This window comes from Haemaphysalis longicornis, unplaced genomic scaffold (genome assembly GCF_048455015.1).
Source record: "Haemaphysalis longicornis isolate Haplotype H1 unplaced genomic scaffold, Haemaphysalis longicornis Haplotype H1 scaffold_9, whole genome shotgun sequence".
Classification (NCBI taxonomy): Eukaryota; Metazoa; Arthropoda; class Arachnida; order Ixodida; family Ixodidae; genus Haemaphysalis; species Haemaphysalis longicornis.
Window position 1 is genome coordinate 172026438 of NW_027526460.1, and position 23232 is coordinate 172049669.

General features: G+C 52.9%; 1 protein-coding gene across 4 annotated transcripts in view; it reads left to right on the plus strand.

The window, feature by feature from the left end:
* Positions 1-23232, plus strand: part of LOC144151392 (uncharacterized) — a 458541-nt gene that overhangs the window by 375412 nt on the left and 59897 nt on the right. For all 4 annotated transcript variants that reach the window (XM_077682433.1, XM_077682432.1, XM_077682435.1 and 1 more), the window contains one exon: positions 15846-15935. In XM_077682433.1, coding sequence (XP_077538559.1) covers positions 15846-15935 — 90 coding nt within the window. The remainder of the gene's footprint in view (positions 1-15845; positions 15936-23232) is intronic.

The window sequence follows — 23232 nt, forward strand, 5'->3', positions numbered from 1 at the left end:
AATTGAACATTCGTTTTGCAGCGGAGCAGTACTTTGCCAACCCCTCATATTTTCGTTCCGGTAGAGCCGCTTTCCGGCTCCCCTCGCCAACGCCTATTTCACGTGTTGCGGAACTGCTGATGGCACGTTTCACTCGCTTTGAAGTGCACATTTGTTTTTGCAGCGGAGGTGTGCATTGCTAACCCCTCAGATTTTCGTTCCGGTAGAGCCGCTTGCCTGCCCCCCAACGAACGCTTCTTTCACCAGTTGCGGAACTGCTGATGGCACGTTTCACTCGCTTTGAAGTGCACATTTGTTTTTGCAGCGGAGGTGTGCATTTCTAACCCCTCAGATTTTCGTTCCGGTAGAGCCGCTTGCCTGCTCCCCTCGCCAACGCTTCTTTCACGAAATGCGGCACTGCTGATGGAACTTTTCACGCGCTGTGAATTGAACATTCGTTTTGCAGCGGAGCAGTACTTTGCCAACCCCTCATATTTTCGTTCCGGTAGAGCCCCTTGCCGGCTCCACTCGCCAACGCCTATTTTACGTGTTGCGGAACTGCTGATGGCACGTTTCACTCGCTTTGAAGTGCACATTTGTTTTTGCAGCGGAGGTGTGCATTGCTAACCCCTCAGATTTTCGTTCCGGTAGAGCCGCTTTCCGGCTCCCCTCGCCAACGCCTATTTCACGTTTTGCGGAACTGCTGATGGCACGTTTCACTCGCTTTGAAGTGACATTTGTTTTTGCAGTGGAGGTGTGCATTGCTAACCCCTCAGATTTTCGTTCCGGTAGAGCCGCTTGCCTGCCCCCCAACGAACGCTTCTTTCACCAGTTGCGGAACTGCTGATGGCACGTTTCACTCGATTTGAAGTGCACATTTGTTTTTGCAGCGGAGGTGTGCATTGCTAACCCCTCAGATTTTCGTTCCGGTGGAGCCGCTTGCCTGCTCCCCTCGCCAACGCTTCTTTCACGAAATGCGGCACTGCTGATGGAACTTTTCACTCGCTGTGAATTGAACATTCGTTTTGCAGCGGAGCAGTACTTTGCCAACCCCTCATATTTTCGTTCTGGTAGAGCCGCTTTCCGGCTCCACTCGCCAACGCCTATTTCACGTGTTGCGGAACTGCTGATGGCACGTTTCACTCGCTTTGAAGTGCACATTTGTTTTTGCAGCGGAGGTGTGCATTGCTAACCCCTCAGATTTTCGTTCCGGTAGAGCCGCTTTCCGGCTCCCCTCGCCAACGCCTATTTCACGTTTTGCGGAACTGCTGATGGCACGTTTCACTCGCTTTGAAGTGCACATTTGTTTTTGCAGCGGAGGTGTGCATTGCTAACCCCTCAGATTTTCGTTCCGGTAGAGCCGCTTTCCGGCTCCCATCGCCAACGCCTATTTCACGTTTTGCGGAACTGCTGATGGCACGTTTCACTCGCTTTGAAGTGACATTTGTTTTTGCAGCGGAGGTGTGCATTGCTAACCCCTCAGATTTTCGTTCCGGTAGAGCCGCTTGCCTGCCCCCCAACGAACGCTTCTTTCACCAGTTGCGGAACTGCTGATGGCACGTTTCACTCGCTTTGAAGTGCACATTTGTTTTTGCAGTGGAGATGTGCATTGCTAACCCCTCAGATTTTCGTTCCGGTAGAGCCGCTTGCCTGCTCCCCTCGCCAACGCTTCTTTCAAGAAATGCGGCACTGCTGATGGAACTTTTCACTCGCTGTGAATTGAACATTCGTTTTGCAGCGGAGCAGTACTTTGCCAACCCCTCATATTTTCGTTCCGGTAGAGCCGCTTTCGGCTCCACTCGCCAACGCCTATTTCACGTGTTGCGGAACTGCTGATGGCACGTTTCACTCGCTTTGAAGTGCACATTTGTTTTTGCAGCGGAGGTGTGCATTGCTAACCCCTCAGATTTTCGTTCCGGTAGAGCCGCTTGCCTGCCCCCCAACGAACGCTTCTTTCACCAGTTGCGGAACTGCTGATGGCACGTTTCACTCGCTTTGAAGTGCACATTTGTTTTTGCAGTGGAGATGTGCATTGCTAACCCCTCAGATTTTCGTTCCGGTAGAGCCGCTTGCCTGCTCACCTCGCCAACGCTTCTTTCACGAAATGCGGCACTGCTGATGGAACTTTTCACTCGCTGTGAATTGAACATTCGTTTTGCAGCGGAGCAGTACTTTGCCAACCCCTCATATTTTCGTTCCGGTAGAGCCGCTTTCCGGCTCCACTCGCCAACGCCTTTTTCACGTGTTGCGGAACTGCTGATGGCACGTTTCACTCGCTTTGAAGTGCACATTTGTTTTTGCAGCGGAGGTGTGCATTGCTAACCCCTCAGATTTTCGTTCCGGTAGAGCCGCTTTCCGGCTCCCCTCGCCAACGCCTATTTCACGTTTTGCGGAACTGCTGATGGCACGTTTCACTCGCTTTGAAGTGACATTTGTTTTTGCAGTGGAGGTGTGCATTGCTAACCCCTCAGATTTTCGTTCCGGTAGAGCCGCTTGCATGCCCCCCAACGAACGCTTCTTTCACCAGTTGCGGAACTGCTGATGGCACGTTTCACTCGCTTTGAAGTGCACATTTGTTTTTGCAGCGGAGGTGTGCATTGCTAACCCCTCAGATTTTCGTTCAGGTAGAGCCGCTTGCCTGCCCCCCCAAACGAATGCTTCTTTCACCAGTTGCGGAACTGCTGATGGCACGTTTCACTCGCTTTGAAGTGCACATTTGTTTTTGCAGCGGAGGTGTGCATTGCTAACCCCTCAGATTTTCGTTCCGGTAGAGCCGCTTTCCGGCTACCCTCGCCAACGCCTATTTCACGTTTTGCGGAACTGCTGATGGCACGTTTCACTCGCTTTGAAGTGACATTTGTTTTTGCAGTGGAGGTGTGCATTGCTAACCCCTCAGATTTTCGTTCCGGTAGAGCCGCTTTCCGGCTCCCCTCGCCAACGCCTATTTCACGTGTTGCGGAACTGCTGATGGCACGTTTCACTCGCTTTGAAGTGCACATTTGTTTTTGCAGCGGAGGTGTGCATTGCTAACCCCTCGATTTTCGTTCCGGTAGAGCCGCTTGCCTGCCCCCCAACGAACGCTTCTTTCACCAGTTGCGGAACTGCTGATGGCACGTTTCACTCGCTTTGAAGTGCACATTTGTTTTTGCAGCGGAGGTGTGCATTTCTAACCCCTCAGATTTTCGTTCCGGTAGAGCCGCTTGCCTGCTCCCCTCGCCAACGCTTCTTTCACGAAATGCAACACTGCTGATGGAACTTTTCACTCGCTGTGAATTGAACATTCGTTTTGCAGCGCAGCAGTACTTTGCCAACCCCTCATATTTTCGTTCCGGTAGAGCCGCTTTCCGGCTCCACTCGCCAACGCCTATTTCACGTGTTGCGGAACTGCTGATGGCACGTTTCACTCGCTTTGAAGTGCACATTTGTTTTTGCAGCGGAGGTGTGCATTGCTAACCCCTCATATTTTCGTTCCGGTAGAGCCGCTTTCCGGCTCCACTCGCCAACGCCTATTTCACGTGTTGCGGAACTGCTGATGGCACGTTTCACTCGCTTTGAAGTGCACATTTGTTTTTGCAGTGGAGATGTGCATTGCTAACCCCTCAGATTTTCGTTCCGGTAGAGCCGCTTGCCTGCTCCCCTCGCCAACGCTTCTTTCACAAAATGCGGCACTGCTGATGGAACTTTTCACTCGCTGTGAATTGAACATTCGTTTTGCAGCGGAGCAGTACTTTGCCAACCCCTCATATTTTTTTGTTCCGGTAGAGCCGTTTCCGGCTCCACTCGCCAACGCCTATTTCACGTGTTGCGGAACCGCTGATGGCACGTTTCACTCGCTTTGAAGTGCACATTTGTTTTTGCAGCGGAGGTGTGCATTGCTAACCCCTGAGATTTTCGTTCCGGTAGAGCCGCTTGTCTGCCCCTCAACGAACGCTTCTTTCACCAGTTGCGGAACTGCTGATGGCACGTTTCACTCGCTTTGAAGTGCACATTTGTTTTTGCAGTGGAGATGTGCATTGCTAACCCCTCAGATTTTCGTTCCGGTAGAGCCGCTTGCCTGCTCCCCTCGCCAACGCTTCTTTCACGAAATGCGGCACTGCTGATGGAACTTTTCACTCGCTGTGAATTGAACATTCGTTTTGCAGCGGAGCAGTACTTTGCCAACCCCTCATATTTCCGTTCCGGTAGAGCCGCTTTCCGGCTCCACTCGCTAACGCCTATTTCACGTGTTGCGGAACTGCTGATGGCACGTTTCACTCGCTTTGAAGTGCACATTTGTTTTTGCAGCGGAGGTGTGCATTGCTAACCCCCTCAGATTTTCGTTCCGGTAGAGCCGCTTGCCTGCCCCCCAACGAACGCTTCTTTCACCAGTTGCGGAACTGCTGATGGCACGTTTCACTCGCTTTGAAGTGCACATTTGTTTTTGCAGTGGAGATGTGCATTGCTAACCCCTCAGATTTTCGTTCCGGTAGAGCCGTTTGCCTGCTCCCCTCGCCAACGCTTCTTTCACGAAATGCGGCACTGCTGATGGAACTTTTCACTCGCTGTGAATTGAACATTCGTTTTGCAGCGGAGCAGTACTTTGCCAACCCCTCATATTTTCGTTCCGGTAGAGCCGCTTTCCGGCTCCACTCGCCAACGCCTATTTCACGTGTTGCGGAACTGCTGATAGCACGTTTCACTCGCTTTGAAGTGCACATTTGTTTTTGCAGCGGAGGTGTGCATTGCTAACCCCTCAGATTTTCGTTCCGGTAGAGCCGCTTGCCTGCCCCCCAACGAACGCTTCTTTCACCAGTTGCGGAACTGCTGATGGCACGTTTCACTCGCTTTGAAGTGCACATTTGTTTTTGCAGTGGAGATGTGCATTGCTAACCCCTCAGATTTTCGTTCCGGTAGAGCCGCTTGCCTGCTCCCTTCGCCAACGCTTCTTTCACGAAATGCGGCACTGCTGAGGGAACTTTTCACTCGCTGTGAATTGAACATTCGTTTTGCAGCGGAGCAGTACTTTGCCAACCCCTCATATTTTCGTTCCGGTAGAGCCGCTTTCCGGCTCCCCTCGCCAACGCCTATTTCACGTGTTGCGGAAGTGCTGATGGCACGTTTCACTCGCTTTGAAGTGCACATTTGTTTTTGCAGCGGAGGTGTGCATTGCTAACCCCTCAGATTTTCGTTCCGGTAGAGCCGCTTGCCTGCCCCCCAACGAACGCTTCTTTCACCAGTTGCGGAACTGCTGATGGCACGTTTCACTCGCTTTGAAGTGCACATTTGTTTTTGCAGCGGAGGTGTGCATTTCTAACCCCTCAGATTTTCGTTCCGGTAGAGCCGCTTGCCTGCTCCCCTCGCCAACGCTTCTTTCACGAAATGCGGCACTGCTGATGGAACTTTTCACTCGCTGTGAATTGAACATTCGTTTTGCAGCGGAGCAGTACTTTGCCTACCCCTCATATTTTCGTTCCGGTAGAGCCCCTTGCCGGCTCCACTCGCCAACGCCCATTTCACGTGTTGCGGAACTGCTGATGGCACGTTTCACTCGCTTTGAAGTGCACATTTGTTTTTGCAGCGGAGGTGTGCATTGCTAACCCCTCAGATTTCCGTTCCGGTAGAGCCGCTTTCCGGCTCCCCTCGCCAACGCCTCTTTCACGTTTTGCGGAACTGCTGATGGCACGTTTCACTCGCTTTGAAGTGACATTTGTTTTTGCAGTGGAGGTGTGCATTGCTAACCCCTCAGATTTTCGTTCCGGTAGAGCCGCTTGCCTGCCCCCCTAGCGAACGCTTCTTTCACCAGTTGCGGAACTGCTGATGGCACGTTTCACTCGCTTTGATGTGCTCATTTGTTTTTGCAGCGGAGATGTGCATTGCTAACCCCTCAGATTTTCGTTCCGGTAGAGCCGCTTGCCTGCCCCCCAACGAACGCTTCGTTCACCAGTTGGGGAACTGCTGATGGCACGTTTCACTCGCTTTGAAGTGCACATTTGTTTTTGCAGTGGAGATGTGCATTGCTAACCCCTCAGATTTTCGTTCCGGTAGAGCCGCTTGCCTGCTCCCCTCGCCAACGCTTCTTTCACGAAATGCGGCACTGCTGAGGGAACTTTTCACTCGCTGTGAATTGAACATTTGTTTTGCAGCGGAGCAGTACTTTGCCAACCCCTCATATTTTCGTTCCGGTAGAGCCGCTTTCCGGCTCCCCTCGCCAACGCCTATTTCACGTGTTGCGGAACTGCTGATGGCACGTTTCACTCGCTTTGAAGTGCACATTTGTTTTTGCAGCGGAGGTGTGCATTGCTAACCCCTCAGATTTTCGTTCCGGTAGAGCCGCTTGCCTGCCCCCCAACGAACGCTTCTTTCACCAGTTGCGGAACTGCTGATGGCACGTTTCACTCGCTTTGAAGTGCACATTTGTTTTTGCAGCGGAGGTGTGCATTTCTAACCCCTCAGATTTTCGTTCCGGTAGAGCCGCTTGCCTGCTCCCCTCGCCAACGCTTCTTTCACTAAATGCGGCACTGCTGATGGAACTTTTCACTCGCTGTGAATTGAACATTCGTTTTGCAGCGGAGCAGTACTTTGCCAACCCCTCATATTTTCGTTCCGGTAGAGCCCCTTGCCGGCTCCACTCGCCAACGCCTATTTCACGTGTTGCGGAACTGCTGATGGCACGTTTCACTCGCTTTGAAGTGCACATTTGTTTTTGCAGCGGAGGTGTGCATTGCTAACCTCTCAGATTTTCGTTCCGGTAGAGCCGCTTTCCGGCTCCCCTCGCCAACGCCTCTTTCACGTTTTGCGGAACTGCTGATGGCACGTTTCACTCGCTTTGAAGTGACATTTGTTTTTGCAGTGGAGGTGTGCATTGCTAACCCCTCAGATTTTCGTTCCGGTAGAGCCGCTTGCCTGCCCCCCAACGAACTCTTCTTTCACCAGTTGCGGAACTGCTGATGGCACGTTTCACTCGCTTTGAAGTGCACATTTGTTTTTGCAGCGGAGGTGTGCATTGCTAACCCCTCAGATTTTCGTTCCGGTAGAGCCGCTTGCCTGCCCCCCAACGAACGCTTCTTTCACCAGTTGCGGAACTGCTGATGGCACGTTTCACTCGCTTTGAAGTGCACATTTGTTTTTGCAGTGGAGATGTGCATTGCTAACCCCTCAGATTTTCGTTCCGGTAGAGCCGCTTGCCTGCTCACCTCGCCAACGCTTCTTTCACGAAATGCGGCACTGCTGATGGAACTTTTCACTCGCTGTGAATTGAACATTCGTTTTGCAGCGGAGCAGTACTTTGCCAACCCCTCATATTTTCGTTCCGGTAGAGCCGCTTTCCGGCTCCACTCGCCAACGCCTATTTCACGTGTTGCGGAACTGCTGATGGCAGGTTTCACTCGCTTTGAAGTGCACATTTGTTTTTGCAGCGGAGGTGTGCATTGCTAACCCCTCAGATTTTCGTTCCGGTAGAGCCGCTTGCCTGCCCCCCAACGAACGCTTCTTTCACCAGTTGCGGAACTGCTGATGGCACGTTTCACTCGCTTTGAAGTGCACATTTGTTTTTGCAGTGGAGATGTGCATTGCTAACCCCTCAGATTTTCGTTCCGGTAGAGCCGCTTGCCTGCTCCCCTCGCCAACGCTTCTTTCACGAAATGCGGCACTGCTGAGGGAACTTTTCACTCGCTGTGAATTGAACATTCGTTTTGCAGCGGAGCAGTACTTTGCCAACCCCTCATATTTTCGTTCCGGTAGAGCCGCTTTCCGGCTCCCCTCGCCAACGCCTATTTCACGTGTTGCGGAAGTGCTGATGGCACGTTTCACTCGCTTTGAAGTGCACATTTGTTTTTGCAGCGGAGGTGTGCATTTCTAACCCCTCAGATTTTCGTTCCGGTAGAGCCGCTTGCCTGCTCCCCTCGCCAACGCTTCTTTCACGAAATGCGGCACTGCTGATGGAACTTTTCACTCGCTGTGAATTGAACATTCGTTTTGCAGCGGAGCAGTACTTTGCCAACCCCTCATATTTTCGTTCCGGTAGAGCCGCTTTCCGGCTCCCCTCGCCAACGCCTATTTCACGTTTTGCGGAACTGCTGATGGCACGTTTCACTCGCTTTGAAGTGACATTTGTTTTTGCAGTGGAGGTGTGCATTGCTAACCCCTCAGATTTTCGTTCCGGTAGAGCCGCTTGCCTGCCCCCCAACGAACGCTTCTTTCACCAGTTGCGGAACTGCTGATGGCACGTTTCACTCGCTTTGAAGTGCACATTTGTTTTTGCAGCGGAGGTGTGCATTGCTAACCCCTCAGATTTTCGTTCCGGTAGAGCCGCTTGCCTGCTCCCCTCGCCAACGCTTCTTTCACGAAATGCGGCACTGCTGATGGAACTTTTCACTCGCTGTGAATTGAACATTCGTTTTGCAGCGGAGCAGTACTTTGCCAACCCCTCATATTTTCGTTCCGGTAGAGCCGCTTTCCGGCTCCACTCGCCAACGCCTATTTCACGTGTTGCGGAACTGCTGATGGCACGTTTCACTCGCTTTGAAGTGCACATTTGTTTTTGCAGCGGAGGTGTGCATTGCTAACCCCTCAGATTTTCGTTCCGGTAGAGCCGCTTTCCGGCTCCCCTCGCCAACGCCTATTTCACGTTTTGCGGAACTGCTGATGGCACGTTTCACTCGCTTTGAAGTGACATTTGTTTTTGCAGTGGAGGTGTGCATTGCTAACCCCTCAGATTTTCGTTCCGGTAGAGCCGCTTGCCTGCCCCCCAACGAACGCTTCTTTCACCAGTTGCGGAACTGCTGATGGCACGTTTCACTCGCTTTGAAGTGCACATTTGTTTTTGCAGCGGAGGTGTGCATTGCTAACTCCTCAGATTTTCGTTCCGGTAGAGCCGCTTGCCTGCTCCCCTCGCCAACGCTTCTTTCACGAAATGCGGCACTGCTGATGGAACTTTTCACTCGCTGTGAATTGAACATTCGTTTTGCAGCGGAGCAGTACTTTTCCAACCCCTCATATTTTCGTTCCGGTAGAGCCCCTTGCCGGCTCCACTCACCAACGCCTATTTCACGTGTTGCGGAACTGCTGATGGCACGTTTCACTCGCTTTGAAGTGCACATTTTTTTTTGCAGCGGAGGTGTGCATTGCTAACCCCTCAGATTTTCGTTCCGGTAGAGCCGCTTTCCGGCTCCCCTCGCCAACGCCTATTTCACGTTTTGCGGAACTGCTGATGGCACGTTTCACTCGCTTTGAAGTGACATTTGTTTTTGCAGCGGAGGTGTGCATTGCTAACCCCTCAGATTTTCGTTCCGGTAGAGCCGTTTGCCTGCCCCCCAACGAACGCTTCTTTCACCAGTTGCGGAACTGCTGATGGCACGTTTCACTCGCTTTGAAGTGCACATTTGTTTTTGCAGTGGAGATGTGCATTGCTAACCCCTCAGATTTTCGTTCCGGTAGAGCCGCTTGCCTGCTCCCCTCGCCAACGCTTCTTTCACGAAATGCGGCACTGCTGATGGAACTTTTCACTCGCTGTGAATTGAACATTCGTTTTGCAGCGGAGCAGTACTTTGCCAACCCCTCATATTTTCGTTCCGGTAGCGCCGCTTTCGGCTCCACTCGCCAACGCCTATTTCACGTGTTGCGGAACTGCTGATGGCACGTTTCACTCGCTTTGAAGTGCACATTTGTTTTTGCAGCGGAGGTGTGCATTGCTAACCCCTCAGATTTTCGTTCCGGTAGAGCCGCTTGCCTGCCCCCCAACGAACGCTTCTTTCACCAGTTGCGGAACTGCTGATGGCACGTTTCACTCGCTTTGAAGTGCACATTTGTTTTTGCAGTGGAGATGTGCATTGCTAACCCCTCAGATTTTCGTTCCGGTAGAGCCGCTTGCCTGCTCCCCTCGCCAACGCTTCTTTCACGAAATGCGGCACTGCTGATGGAACTTTTCACTCGCTGTGAATTGAACATTCGTTTTGCAGCGGAGCAGTACTTTGCCAACCCCTCATATTTTCGTTCCGGTAGAGCCGCTTTCCGGCTCCACTCGCCAACGCCTATTTCACGTGTTGCGGAACTGCTGATGGCACGTTTCACTCGCTTTGAAGTGCACATTTGTTTTTGCAGCGGAGGTGTGCATTGCTAACCCCTCAGATTTTCGTTCCGGTAGAGCCGCTTGCCTGCCCCCCAACGAACGCTTCTTTCACCAGTTGCGGAACTGCTGATGGCACGTTTCACTCGCTTTGAAGTGCACATTTGTTTTTGCAGTGGAGATGTGCATTGCTAACCCCGCAGATTTTCGTTCCGGTAGAGCCGCTTGCCTGCTCACCTCGCCAACGCTTCTTTCACGAAATGCGGCACTGCTGATGGAACTTTTCACTCGCTGTGAATTGAACATTCGTTTTGCAGCGGAGCAGTACTTTGCCAACCCCTCATATTTTCGTTCCGGTAGAGCCGCTTTCCAGCTCCACTCGCCAACGCCTATTTCACGTGTTGCGGAACTGCTGATGGCACGTTTCACTCGCTTTGAAGTGCACATTTGTTTTTGCAGCGGAGGTGTGCATTGCTAACCCCTCAGATTTTCGTTCCGGTAGAGCCGCTTGCCTGCCCCCCAACGAACGCTTCTTTCACCAGTTGCGGAACTGCTGATGGCACGTTTCACTCGCTTTGAAGTGCACATTTGTTTTTGCAGTGGAGTTTGCATTTGTAACCCCTCAGATTTTCGTTCCGGTAGAGCCGCTTGCCTGCTCCCCTCGCCAACGCTTCTTTCACGAAATGCGGCACTGCTGAGGGAACTTTTCACTCGCTGTGAATTGAACATTCGTTTTGCAGCGGAGCAGTACTTTGCCAACCCCTCATATTTTCGTTGCGGTAGAGCCGCTTTCCGGCTCCCCTCGCCAACGCCTATTTCACGGGTTGCGGAACTGCTGATGGCACGTTTTACTCGCTTTGAAGTGCACATTTGTTTTTGCAGCGGAGGTGTGCATTTCTAACCCCTCAGATTTTCGTTCCGGTAGAGCCGCTTGCCTGCCCCCCAACGAACGCTTCTTTCACCAGTTGCGGAACTGCTGATGGCACGTTTCACTCGCTTTGAAGTGCACATTTGTTTTTGCAGCGGAGGTGTGCATTTCTAACCCCTCAGATTTTCGTTCCGGTAGAGCCGCTTGCCTGCTCCCCTCGCCAACGCTTCTTTCACGAAATGCGGCACTGCTGATGGAACTTTTCACTCGCTGTGAATTGAACATTCGTTTTGCAGCGGAGCAGTACTTTGCCAACCCCTCATATTTTCGTTCCGGTAGAGCCGCTTTCCGGCTCCACTCGCCAACGCCTATTTCACGTGTTGCGGAACTGCTGATGGCACATTTCACTCGCTTTGAAGTGCACATTTGTTTTTGCAGCGGAGGTGTGCATTGCTAACCCCTCAGATTTTCGTTCCGGTAGAGCCGCTTTCCGGCTCCCCTCGCCAACGCCTATTTCACGTTTTGCGGAACTGCTGATGGCACGTTTCACTCGCTTTGAAGTGACATTTGTTTTTGCAGTGGAGGTGTGCATTGCTAACCCCTCAGATTTTCGTTCCGGTAGAGCCGCTTGCCTGCCCCCCAACGAACGCTTCTTTCACCAGTTGCGGAACTGCTGATGGCACGTTTCACTCGCTTTGAAGTGCACATTTGTTTTTGCAGCGGAGGTGTGCATTTCTAACCCTCAGATTTTCGTTCCGGTAGAGCCGCTTGCCTGCTCCCCTCGCCAACGCTTCTTTCACGAAATGCGTGCGGCACTGCTGATGGAACTTTTCACTCGCTGTGAATTGAACATTCGTTTTGCAGCGGAGCAGTACTTTGCCAACCCCTCATATTTTCGTTCCGGTAGAGCCGCTTTCCGGCTCCACTCGCCAACGCCTATTTCACGTGTTGCGGAACTGCTGACGGCACGTTTCACTCGCTTTGAAGTGCACATTTGTTTTTGCTGCGGAGGTGTGCATTGCTAACCCCTCAGATTTTCGTTCCGGTAGAGCCGCTTGCCTGCCCCCCTAACGAACGCTTCTTTCACCAGTTGCGGAACTGCTGATGGCACGTTTCACTCGCTTTGATGTGCTCATTTGTTTTTGCAGTGGAGATGTGCATTGCTAACCCCTCAGATTTTCGTTCAGGTAGAGCCGCTTGCCTGCCCCCCCAACGAATGCTTCTTTCACCAGTTGCGGAACTGCTGATGGCACGTTTCACTCGCTTTGAAGTGCACATTTGTTTTTGCAGCGGAGGTGTGCATTGCTAACCCCTCAGATTTTCGTTCCGGTAGAGCCGTTTTTCGGCTCCCCTCGCCAACGCCTATTTCACGTTTTGCGGAACTGCTGATGGCACGTTTCACTCGCTTTGAAGTGACATTTGTTTTTGCAGTGGAGGTGTGCATTGCTAACCCCTCAGATTTTCGTTCCGGTAGAGCCGCTTTCCTGCTCCTCTCGCCAACGCCTATTTCACGTGTTGCGGAACTGCTGATGGCACGTTTCACTCGCTTTGAAGTGCACATTTGTTTTTGCAGCGGAGGTGTGCATTGCTAACCCCTCAGATTTTCGTTCCGGTAGAGCCGCTTGCCTGCCCCCCAACGAACGCTTCTTTCACCAGTTGCGGAACTGCTGATGGCACGTTTCACTCGCTTTGAAGTGCACATTTGTTTTTGCAGCGGAGGTGTGCATTTCTAACCCCTCAGATTTTCGTTCCGGTAGAGCCGCTTGCCTGCTCCCCTCGCCAACGCTTCTTTCACGAAATGCGGCACTGCTGATGGAACTTTTCACTCGCTGTGAATTGAACATTCGTTTTGCAGCGGAGCAGTACTTTGCCAACCCCTCATATTTTCGTTCCGGTAGAGCCGCTTTCCGGCTCCACTCGCCAACGCCTATTTCACATGTTGCGGAACGGCTGATGGCACGTTTCACTCGCTTTGAAGTGCACATTTGTTTTTGCAGCGGAGGTGTGCATTGCTAACCCCTCAGATTTTCGTTCCGGTAGAGCCGCTTTCCGGCTCCCCTCGCCAACGCCTATTTCACGTTTTGCGGAACTGCTGATGGCACGTTTCACTCGCTTTGAAGTGACATTTGTTTTTGCAGTGGAGGTGTGCATTGCTAACCCCTCAGATTTTCGTTCCGGTAGAGCCGCTCTCCTGCCCCCCAACGAACGCTTCTTTCACCAGTTGCGGAACTGCTGATGGCACGTTTCACTCGCTTTGAAGTGCACATTTGTTTTTGCAGCGGAGGTGTGCATTTCTAACCCCTCAGATTTTCGTTCCGGTAGAGCCGCTTGCCTGCTCCCCTCGCCAACGCTTCTTTCACGAAATGCGGCACTGCTGATGGAACTTTTCACTCGCTGTGAATTGAACATTCGTTTCGCAGCGGAGCAGTACTTTGCCAACCCCTCATATTTTCGTTCCGGTAGAGCCGCTTTCCGGCTCCACTCGCCAACGCCTATTTCACGTGTTGCGGAACTGCTGATGGCACGTTTCACTCGCTTTGAAGTGCTCATTTGTTTTTGCAGTGGAGATGTGCATTGCTAACCCCTCAGATTTTCGTTCAGGTAGAGCCGCTTGCCTGCCCCCCCAACGAATGCTTCTTTCACCAGTTGCGGAACTGCTGATGTCACTTTTCACTCGGTGTGAAGTTCACAGTTGTTTTTGCAGCGAAGCTGTACATTGCTAACCCCTCAGATTTTTGTTCCGGTAGAGCCGCTTTCCAGCTCCCCTCGCCAACGCCTATTTCACGAGTTGCGAAACTGCTGATGGCACTTTTCACTCGCTTTGAAGTGGTGGAACAAAGATTGGTCACAGCATGTAGAATATTGACCAGGAAAAATAGAGAGGAAATGAAGACCAAGCATGTGGTCTTAATATTCAATTCGACCACACCACCAGACTCAGTGAATGCAGCGTATCTGCGCTGCAAAGTGCGGTCCTATATCCGAAATCCTAGGTGGTGCTTTCACTGCCAAGGGTTTGGGAACGGGTCTGGATCATGTCGTGGCAAACCTACATTCGCTAGGTGTGGAGGAAAAGCGCACGGGAACGAAAGGTGCGGAAAAAACCGCTGTGTCAATTGTTCTGGTAACCATGGCGCATACTCTAAGTCCTGTCCGGTCTTGAAGAACGAAAAACAAGTCATTACGATCAAAACCACGCAGAATGTATCTTACCCTGACGCTAAGAGAAGGCTTAGTTTTCAGCAAAAAGGAACTTTTGCGGAGGTGGTGTGGAGGGAGCCAGCACCATGTCTGGTGTCTGTAGGCACGCAGGTTGAACTGAGGAACCTGGTGTCGGCGGTACGGCCCCCGCCTGTCCCAGAGGCTGGGCTACCCCAACGACCGGCACTGACTCGGTCCACGCAGGTGGACCGTGTTGACCGCTCAGCGGACTGCTCAGTCCCGCAGCCCTCTACACAAGTCGGGCCAGAAGCCGGTGTACCGGCTACTGATGGGGTGGAGGAGGCTTCGGGGCTCACGCGCAGCTCAGCGGCCAACGGCTCAGACCTGACACTAGTATCTTCACGGCCGAACGGCATGCCATACAGCTCGTTTTAAACAACAAAGTATGCATTGAAAGGACGCCACAGTCAGTCATCTTCTCTGACTCTCTCAGCGCGCTAGCAGCCCTGTGTTCAGGAAAGAAAACCAAAAATCCGCTTGTCCAAAAAGTGCTTAACCAACTGATGTACTGTAGCAAAAATCACTTAGACGTGAGCTTCTGTTGGGTACTGGGTCATGTAGGAATTGACGGGAATGAAAAGGCAGATTCCCTCGCAGCCGAGACAAAAGAGCTCGAGGTTACGGAAACTCGTTTACCCTACCAGGATTACAGATGGAGACTAAAATTATCAATAACGAAGAAGGGGCAGTCTGAATGGACAGAACTCAATGAAAACAAGCTCCACCTTGTGAAGCCGCACCTGAGAGAGTGGCAGAGCTGCAGACATAAAGAATGATTTGTAGAGGTGGTGTTATGTCGCCTAAGAATTGGGCACACGCGCCTGACCCACAACTTCCTATTGCTGGGAGAAGACCCTCCAGAATGTGAGCAATGTGGGATGCGCCTTACAGTAATACACATACTTGTCGAGTGTACTAGTTATGAAAACAAGCGTCGTGAATTTTTTTCCCACTTTTATAACTTTCAAATTCCATTGCACATTGTTTTACTGCTAGGCGATTAACCCCTGGTTCCCTTGGAAAAGGATTTTAAGTTTTTGAGTGCCATCAAGCTTTTAGAAAAACTGATTTTACCATGTTACGTCATTCTTACATGAGCGGTTGTTAAATTTTCGGGTGCACTCAAGCTTTTACAGAAACCTTGATTTTACCACTTTACATAATTATTACGTGAGTCTTTTACCGTAGTGTGTTCAAAATATATTAACTTTTGTCTGGCGCATTATAGCCAAATTTGGCTGCTGCGCCAATAAAATTCAAATTCAAATCTATGGTACCACGATTATCGTTGCCACTCCTCAAGCTGTTGCGTACAACCCTTGTTTCAAGTGAAACATTTAAAAGCACTGGTTTCATTACATACAGCGCGACGTCAGAGAAGACTGCGTTCATCACACTAAGTCGGCCGCTGTATGTCTACAGATTGGATTGGATTGGATTATAGTGGTATTTTAGTTGTTTTTTTAATTTGTGTGGGAAAGATGTTTTTCCTTGTTAGCATGCTTTCTGATACTTTTTTAATTTGTTATTTTTATATATTCAACAAATGTACTTGATAAGTAAAAATATTTGGAGGGTAAATGTTTGAACATTTTAAGTGTCGTAACTCAGAAAGCAACATTGAATCTAGCTTAGTGCATCTAGCATCTACGAACTCATTCAATGCGAATACCTTGCATGTCCAAGTGCCCACAGGTGCCTCCATCTCTGAGTGGCTGGGTCTGTGCTGTGCAGGCTGGCCACGAAGTGACCGTCTTCGAGCGCAACGACCGGGTGGGCGGTCTGCTGCAGTACGGAATTCCCACCATGAAGCTGGGAAAGGACGTGAGTGATGTCTTCTCGAGAGTCTGTGAAGCTTCCAGAATGTGATGGCACTGTCGCTGCAACCACAGCCGTTTTGAGTGAACTTCTGGAAATGGTCTTCGTGCTTTGAAGCCGTCATTCTTCAGCAGCTGGCGTCTTACAGCAGCTTACTTCTTCTGGCGTCTTTTAGCATTCGAGCCGGTACTGTGACGCCCCATGCGAGGCCTTTTTCAACAGCGAAAGTGACATTGCTGATAGGGAAAGCGGCACCAGGTGTGGTGAACGGCGCTCGCTCGGGGTAGCTTCGAGGGTCCTCGGGCGGGGCAGAAGCAGTGGCGGGAGGGGGAGATGGCCGAAACAGGTGGTGGGAAATCTGACCGCTAGCATCTGACCGCTACAGGCACGTCTCCGGGATGTGGAAATATTATTTTTAGATTGTGCGTATACTGAAATTTGATCTCGAAGGAAATTTGACCGAATAGTATCGAATTTCGAGGCTTTTATTTGAAAAAAACAAGTACGTTGGACAAAGAACTGCTCATGTCCTTGAAGGACCATGAAGGACACACCGAAGGACCATGAAGAACACCAGCTGCTTCGTATCGCTGCCTGGCCTTGACGCTTTCCGCAGTGGGAAACGTGCACAGGCTCTCCAGCAGGGGTGGAAAGGTGTTATTCTTCCTGGCTTCACTCAGGCACTCCCGGACGTCCTGACTGTATGGGCTCCGGACATTGCACGGGCTAGTTTGCGACACTAGCAGTCCAGCAGTTTCCCAGACTGTTTGCAGGCTTCCTTGAGCGCAGTGTGGATGGGTTGGAGAATAGTTCCTACCGTTCACGTCTGCTGCCAGCAGCTCAACAGCCCTTGTCTGGTCAAAAGAACTGATGCAGAGTCACACAGCCCTGAGTCGCTCAGTGTTTCCAGTTCCCTCCATAAAATGAGCTCTTAAGCAAGCTTTTGCTAAGCAGACGTGCTTCATTTTCAATGTCACAGTCTCCCTCTAGTATTTGCTCCGTTCCAGTGAGAAAAGAAGCAGTCGATGAGATGGTACCATACTTTGTGGGTTTGTACATTTCACACACTAGTTATTTCCCACCGCGCAGCCATCCGCGCTCAGCGAACATGCCTTGCGAGCGCCGACTGTGGACTGGTCCGTAGTTTGCGGAGACCGACAAAGGCAGGGGCGACAAGGCGACAACATCAAGGGCAGCATTTACTGCAATGTGCAAATCAAATACACTGCATACAGAGTAATCGTAGGCCATAACGGTAACATTGGGAGCGAGGAATTAAACCACGTTAGCGATCGAGATGGTTGACTCACCTATGGCATACCGGAGCAGCGGGCGCCGCGTGTGTGAGCGCGGGTACAATCTTCTCGCTCGCCCGAGCGCGTTGCTTTCTGGCGCGTTTCCCAGGTCCTGACCAGCGCGCCGAAACGTCCGCGCGCTACCGCATCCCCAGGACAAGAGGCTGTCCTCTCGTCATGCGACAACCCATGAGACCTTGCCATTTGTGGCGCTAGTGGGGAAGAAGAACTGGTTGTCGTGGGAGGTAGGGAGGAAAAGGGTCACCTCCACCCTGGCGACAACAAACACTGCAATCGCTGGCGCCCTCCAGTATCGCTCCCGTCGCGTGAGCGAGGCTTGTTGTGCAATGCCGGCCGCGATGAGAAGCTATAGCCAGAAAGGAATTCGCATGGAAGTCGCGATCCCCACAAGTTGTGGCCACTCAAATGTGCATTCAGTGGGCTGCATGACCTGCAGCAGGCGTGCTGCAAACAACTCGGCATGGCGTGTGCATGGCTCCTGCGTGTCTGCATCTTGAACGAGGCCTACATCTTGCAGCTCCATGCGCCTCTGGCAGACCTTGAGTGTTCGAGTTGCCCGAGTTTGCAGCTTCCCGAATCGCTTGTGCCTTTTTGCACAGCCGTTTCCCTGACTGGGAGGAGAAAGATATGTCCCCAGCATTGCAGAGGGGTCCATTCCATCTGGCCCCTGTCGAGGGACCAGCCCTCGATGATTTGAATTTGGCTTTCTTGCAGGTGATCGTGCAATACTGCGTCATGTAACGGCAGGTCGAAGCAGTGCAATTTTGATTGGCCTTGGAGGTCAGCGGTGAATGAGAGCGACTCCGCTCAGTTTGCCATGTCTGAAGAAGCGATTTCATCCTTGATTACAGCTCTTGGATTACTGTTCTTGAAAAAGCAGTCCTTTGTGGGTCCAACAACAGGCCTTTTCCCTGAGTCATGCCCAGCAAGATTTGTTGGCCTCTGGTTTGCCTTGCCTGAACCTTGAAACTTGAAGTTGCTCTTCAAGTGATTCCCGAGTGGGCTTGTCGTGCTTGACGGCGTCTGGAGCGTGGAGTCGCACTTCTTACAGATGGAAACTTCCAGATTGCACTTCCTCTTTCACTGTGGCCACCCATGCTAAATAGGCTGGCACGGCGCGGACGTTTCACAAGAAAGCAAAAACGCCCGTGTGTGCAAGATTTCGGTGCACCGTAAAGATCCCCAGGTGGTTCAAATTAATCTGGAGCCCTTCACTCGGGTGCGCCTCATCGCCTGCGTCGCGTCGGTGCGTTAATCCGTGCAGTAAATCAAGAACCCATGCCGACGACTGTAGGGTTGGCTATGGATTGGTGATGACGATAGTGTGTTCCACAAGGCCCCATTCACATAAGTTTAACACGACTGCAATTTTATGCAATTTTTTTTGTGGCTGCGCAGTCACGGGAGAAAATTAATTTTAATCGTAGCAAAAAAATTGATAATCAACGGTTGACCTTGTGGGCCTCACCTCAGTAATGCAGTGCAGCCTGCCAAGGTGCCCACCATGGGTTCGAGCGAGCCAAGCTGTAGACGGCCGCGGCGGCCCTCGCCACGCGTGCGCAGTCACTCCGCGGAGACGAAGTAGCTCCTCAGAACGTGGTTTTATTCCGGGTAATCCATGGTACAGCAACCAGCCCTGGTATTACACTCCTAGCCCTGGGCCTGGGGCAGAGAGGGGGGTACCCGCCGACCGTACGCTTCAAGCCACAGAGCCCGACGCGCAGGGGGGGTAATCGGCAGCTGTTGTTCCAGTGGCGTAAGCCACCGAAACGCTGCGGGTGATGGGCCCGGCTATGACCGGAACCGACCACCAGACTGACTGAGAAATCCAACTCCCGGTACGTTCGCCGACCTCACGGAAGTGAGAAAACGGCGGTCGCTCAGGCCGAAGCGAGCGAGGAGCGTGCAAGCACGAAGTACCTGTCCGAGTCGGCACCCAGCCAATCTCTCCCAGGTCCGACCGAAGCGCGCGCCCGCCGCCGCGAGCCCTTCGGCGGGGCCACTACGTCACGCCCCACGTGGCCCACGGACCGGCGCGCATTGGTCAGCCCGTACCCCCTTGCAGGGAGAGGGCGCGAGGGGCTATCCTCGCCCCTCTGGGAGAGGGGATCGCGGGCTGGCGTGCTCGCGTAATTGGGAGTAGCCCCAATTAAGATCCCCACATCCCCCCCCTCCTTAAATGCCCTCGCCGACCTGGAAGCAGGCCGACTACTACTAACAAAAAGAACAATCTTCATGCAAGTAACAAAGGTAGTGTCCATCACCCTCTCCTCCAGCCCTCAACAATACACTACTTGCATTTCTCTTACCTAAGCTGACACCGTATGCTAAAATAACACTTTACTCAAGAAGGTTACAAAAGAGACTAACACAGGTATAACTGCGCAGTACGACATGCATAATACTAACTACCACACCCAAAAAAACTAAACCATGTCAAACCTACAAAACAAGGCTACATGCACAATCCGCTGCACAAAAATAACTAACAAGTCAAAACTGCGCAATACTAAAGGCAAATAAACACTACAAGGAAGACAAACTACGCAAGTTTGAATACCCCAAACATTAATTTTACCGGTGGAACCTTAATTCTGTATGCAAAACTCATTCGTATCTACACACGCACACACACACACTCACACCCAGGCACACACACACAACGTGGCGCACATTGGCAACGAGGAAAAATAAATAAAATAACCGCCACTCGATATCGTTAACCAACACCAATTACAAGTCTATATAACACAGCGGCGGAGGGCGTCTCTTTCACGGGGCTCCGGGATTGTTCGGCGCTCGGGGAGCGAATAGGGGCGAAAAAGTTCTGGTTCGGCAAGCGTGAGTGGCCGTTTCTTCGGGTAGCCATGCCTGTTCACCCAAGAGCGTCGCAAAACGCGTCGATGCCACTGAAGGGCTCTCGAAGAAGGTGGAAAAGGCGGCGGCAATGCCGGAAAGGGCTCACCACTGCGTCGAGCAGACTTCGCGGACGGGCAGAAGAGCGAGAGTCGATGAGCCGTTGGAAGTCGCCGCAGCGCGGGCACCTGCTGTAGGCCAGGGGTCGGGATTCGGCCCCGATGGATGGGGCAGCAGCCAGTGGGGAGCAGGGCACGGGCCCGTCGCCAGGTCGCAGTATCATGATGGCGTTGACCCGGAAAACAGGGCTTGCGGAGCATTGATGAGTGCCCCGGCAAGGGTGGTGACGAGCGGGCATGCTGGACGCTCAGCGCCCGCGAGGCAGCAGCCGGGCGCCTGCCGATGACGCAATGCGCGGAAACGCCCACTGGACCCGAATGCCAGGCTCCGATGACGAAACACCGACCATCCGCGGGATGCACTGCTGGATCCGTTGTAGCTGACCCGCCGCACGCCGCCCACGCAGTCGGCGCGGAAGAAAAAGGTCTGTGGGAAATTAGCGCACGCGCTTTGGACCCATACACCTACGGACGCCGCACGGCTAATGCCGGGAAATGGCCTCCAAACAATTCTGCAGCGAACAACCCCCCGAAACAACCCCTAGGTCCGGCGGCAGGCAGAGACGCGCCGAGGGATGCCAGTCGCGGGAATACCCGTGGTGGGCTGCGCTGTTTTCGTTGCGGAAAAGAGGGCCACATGATGCGCAACTGCTCCCAGCCGCCGGCGCAGTTGGGAAACGCAGGGGCCAGCCGAGCGGGAAGGCCCGTTCGGCCGAAGTAATTCTTGCCCCCCTCCCTAGGCCGCCCGGGTTGCCCCGTTGGCAAGCCTGCGCTGTTCATCACTGCCGTCATTGCGGGACGAGAATTCCCGGCTTTATTGGACACGGGAGCTAGCGCTTCTTTGTTCGGAGACGAAGTGTTGAACCTCTTGCAACAGCGTTCTGTTCGCCTCAGGGAGTGCCGAGCGGTGTTCAGCCTTGCCAGTGGTGCAGTGCGCGCCGGTGGCGCCGCAAGGTTGACAGTTCGATGGGACGGGCGGATGAGACGATGTCGTTTTATCCACCTGCCAAGGCTGATTGTCCCCGTGATTTTGGGCCGCGACTTTCTTCGGAAGTCCAGAATTACGATCGACATTGCGAGCGGCGGTTACAGGGCCGGACTTTTGTCCCCCCTTGTTCCCTTCGCTAGCCCGCCTTCGCCGGCTCTCGCTTGTGCGGGAGAAGCGTCGCTGCCGTGCGGAGTGCTGAGCACCGGGGAATACCCTGGGGCGGAGCAAAGTTGTTCGACCGCTTCTCGGTTGAAGAACAAGCCCGCGCGCGATGATGCGCTCCATCCCTTGATCGCCGATGGGGCTGGCTGGGATCGGAAGGAGAAGGCCCGCATCTCGGACATTTTATTCCGGTTTGCGGAGCTTTTCACGGATCTGCCGGGTTGCACTGATCTCGTGCGACACAGGATTGAGACAGGAGATGCGCTTCCTTTGAAGTGCTACCCCAGGCCGACTAGCCTCGCTAAGCGGCGGGCTATTGACGGCGCGCTGGACGAGTTGCTCGCGACAAATGTGGTGAAGCGCTCCGACAGCCCGTGGGCGTCTCCTGTAGTCCCGGTAGAGAAGACGGCAGTTTTCGCTTGTGCGTTGACTACCGTAGGCTGAATGCCCTCACCCGGAAAGATGCCTACCCGCTGCCAACGATCGAGTCGATAGTGAGAAACCTGGGGTCAGCTAGGTATTTCACCATTCTGGATGCCTCAAAGGGTTACTTGCAGGTGGAGATGAATTCGGAGGATCAGGCTAAGACAGCAATCACCTGCCACCGGGGTTTGTTTGAGTTTACACGTATGCCATTTGGGCTGTGTAACGCCCCTGCAACATTTTAGAGGCTGATGGACCGGGTTCTTGGGGAGTCAAGGTGGTCACATGCAATGTGCTACCTTGACGACATTGTAGTATACTCGCGTTCACTGGAAGAGCACGCTAGTCACTTGGAAGATGTGCTCGGTAGGCTCAAGGCAGCGGGTATGACATTGAATCCGGTGAAAGCGCAGATAGCGCGAACTCAAGTGCAGCTTCTTGGGTTCACGCTGGGCGATGGCTGCATCGAGCCAAACGCGGAGAAACTCCAGGCTATCCTGGGCTTCCGTGCGCCCACAGAAGTACGCGGCCTGCGCCGCTTTCTGGGAATGGCCAATTTTTATCGGTCATTCATTCCGTCCTGCGCTAAACTCCAGGCTCCCCTGGCGCGGCTGTTTGGGAAATCTGTCGAGTGGCATTGGGGCCCTGAGCAAGAAGGTGCATTTCGCAGCCTGTCCCGTGCAATTGCCCAGACAGCGCAGCTCAGGTTGCCCGACCTGAACAGGGAGTTTGTCGTACAAACGGACGCAAGCTACCTCGGATTGGGGGCTGTCCTCTTTCAGGAATACGATGGCGTGCTGCACCCCCTGGCTTTTGCCAGTCGGTCCCTTCTCCCCGCTGAGAAGAATTACTCAGTGACAGAGAAAGAGTGCCTTGCTATCGTGTTTGCGCTGCGGAAATTCGACGTCTATTTGGACGGGACGAAATTCGTCGTGCAAACGGACCACAGCGCGCTCACTTGGCTGATGCGGCTCCGAGAACCCTCGGGGCGATTGGCACGCTGGGCGCTCCTCATACAGCACTACGATTTTTCCGTGCAGTATCGGAAGGGAAGCAGCAATGTGGTCGCCGACGCGCTTTCACGCGCCCCGCTTTCGCTCCCGGCCAGCGCCGAAAGGAATGTTTCGTCTGCCAGCGCAGGCGAGGAGGCGGTAGCGGCGGAGCCCGCAGTCGGAAAGCCGTGCACAGCGGTACGGGAGAACACAGCTGGTGCATTGTCACCACCCGTAGCAAGCGTGGTTGGGTCCTCTGTTGTTGAGGCCAGCGCATCTCGAGCGCCGAAGGTGAAAACCGTCTGTGTCATGCCCCGCGGCGAGAAAGGAGAGCGCGCTGCTGTTGCGCTGTGTACGGAGGCTGGACCCTCTCGAGGGAACGCCAGCAACGCTCGTGAGCCAAAACGGCCCCCCGAATTCGGGCAGCCCCAGGCCACGACGCCGGAG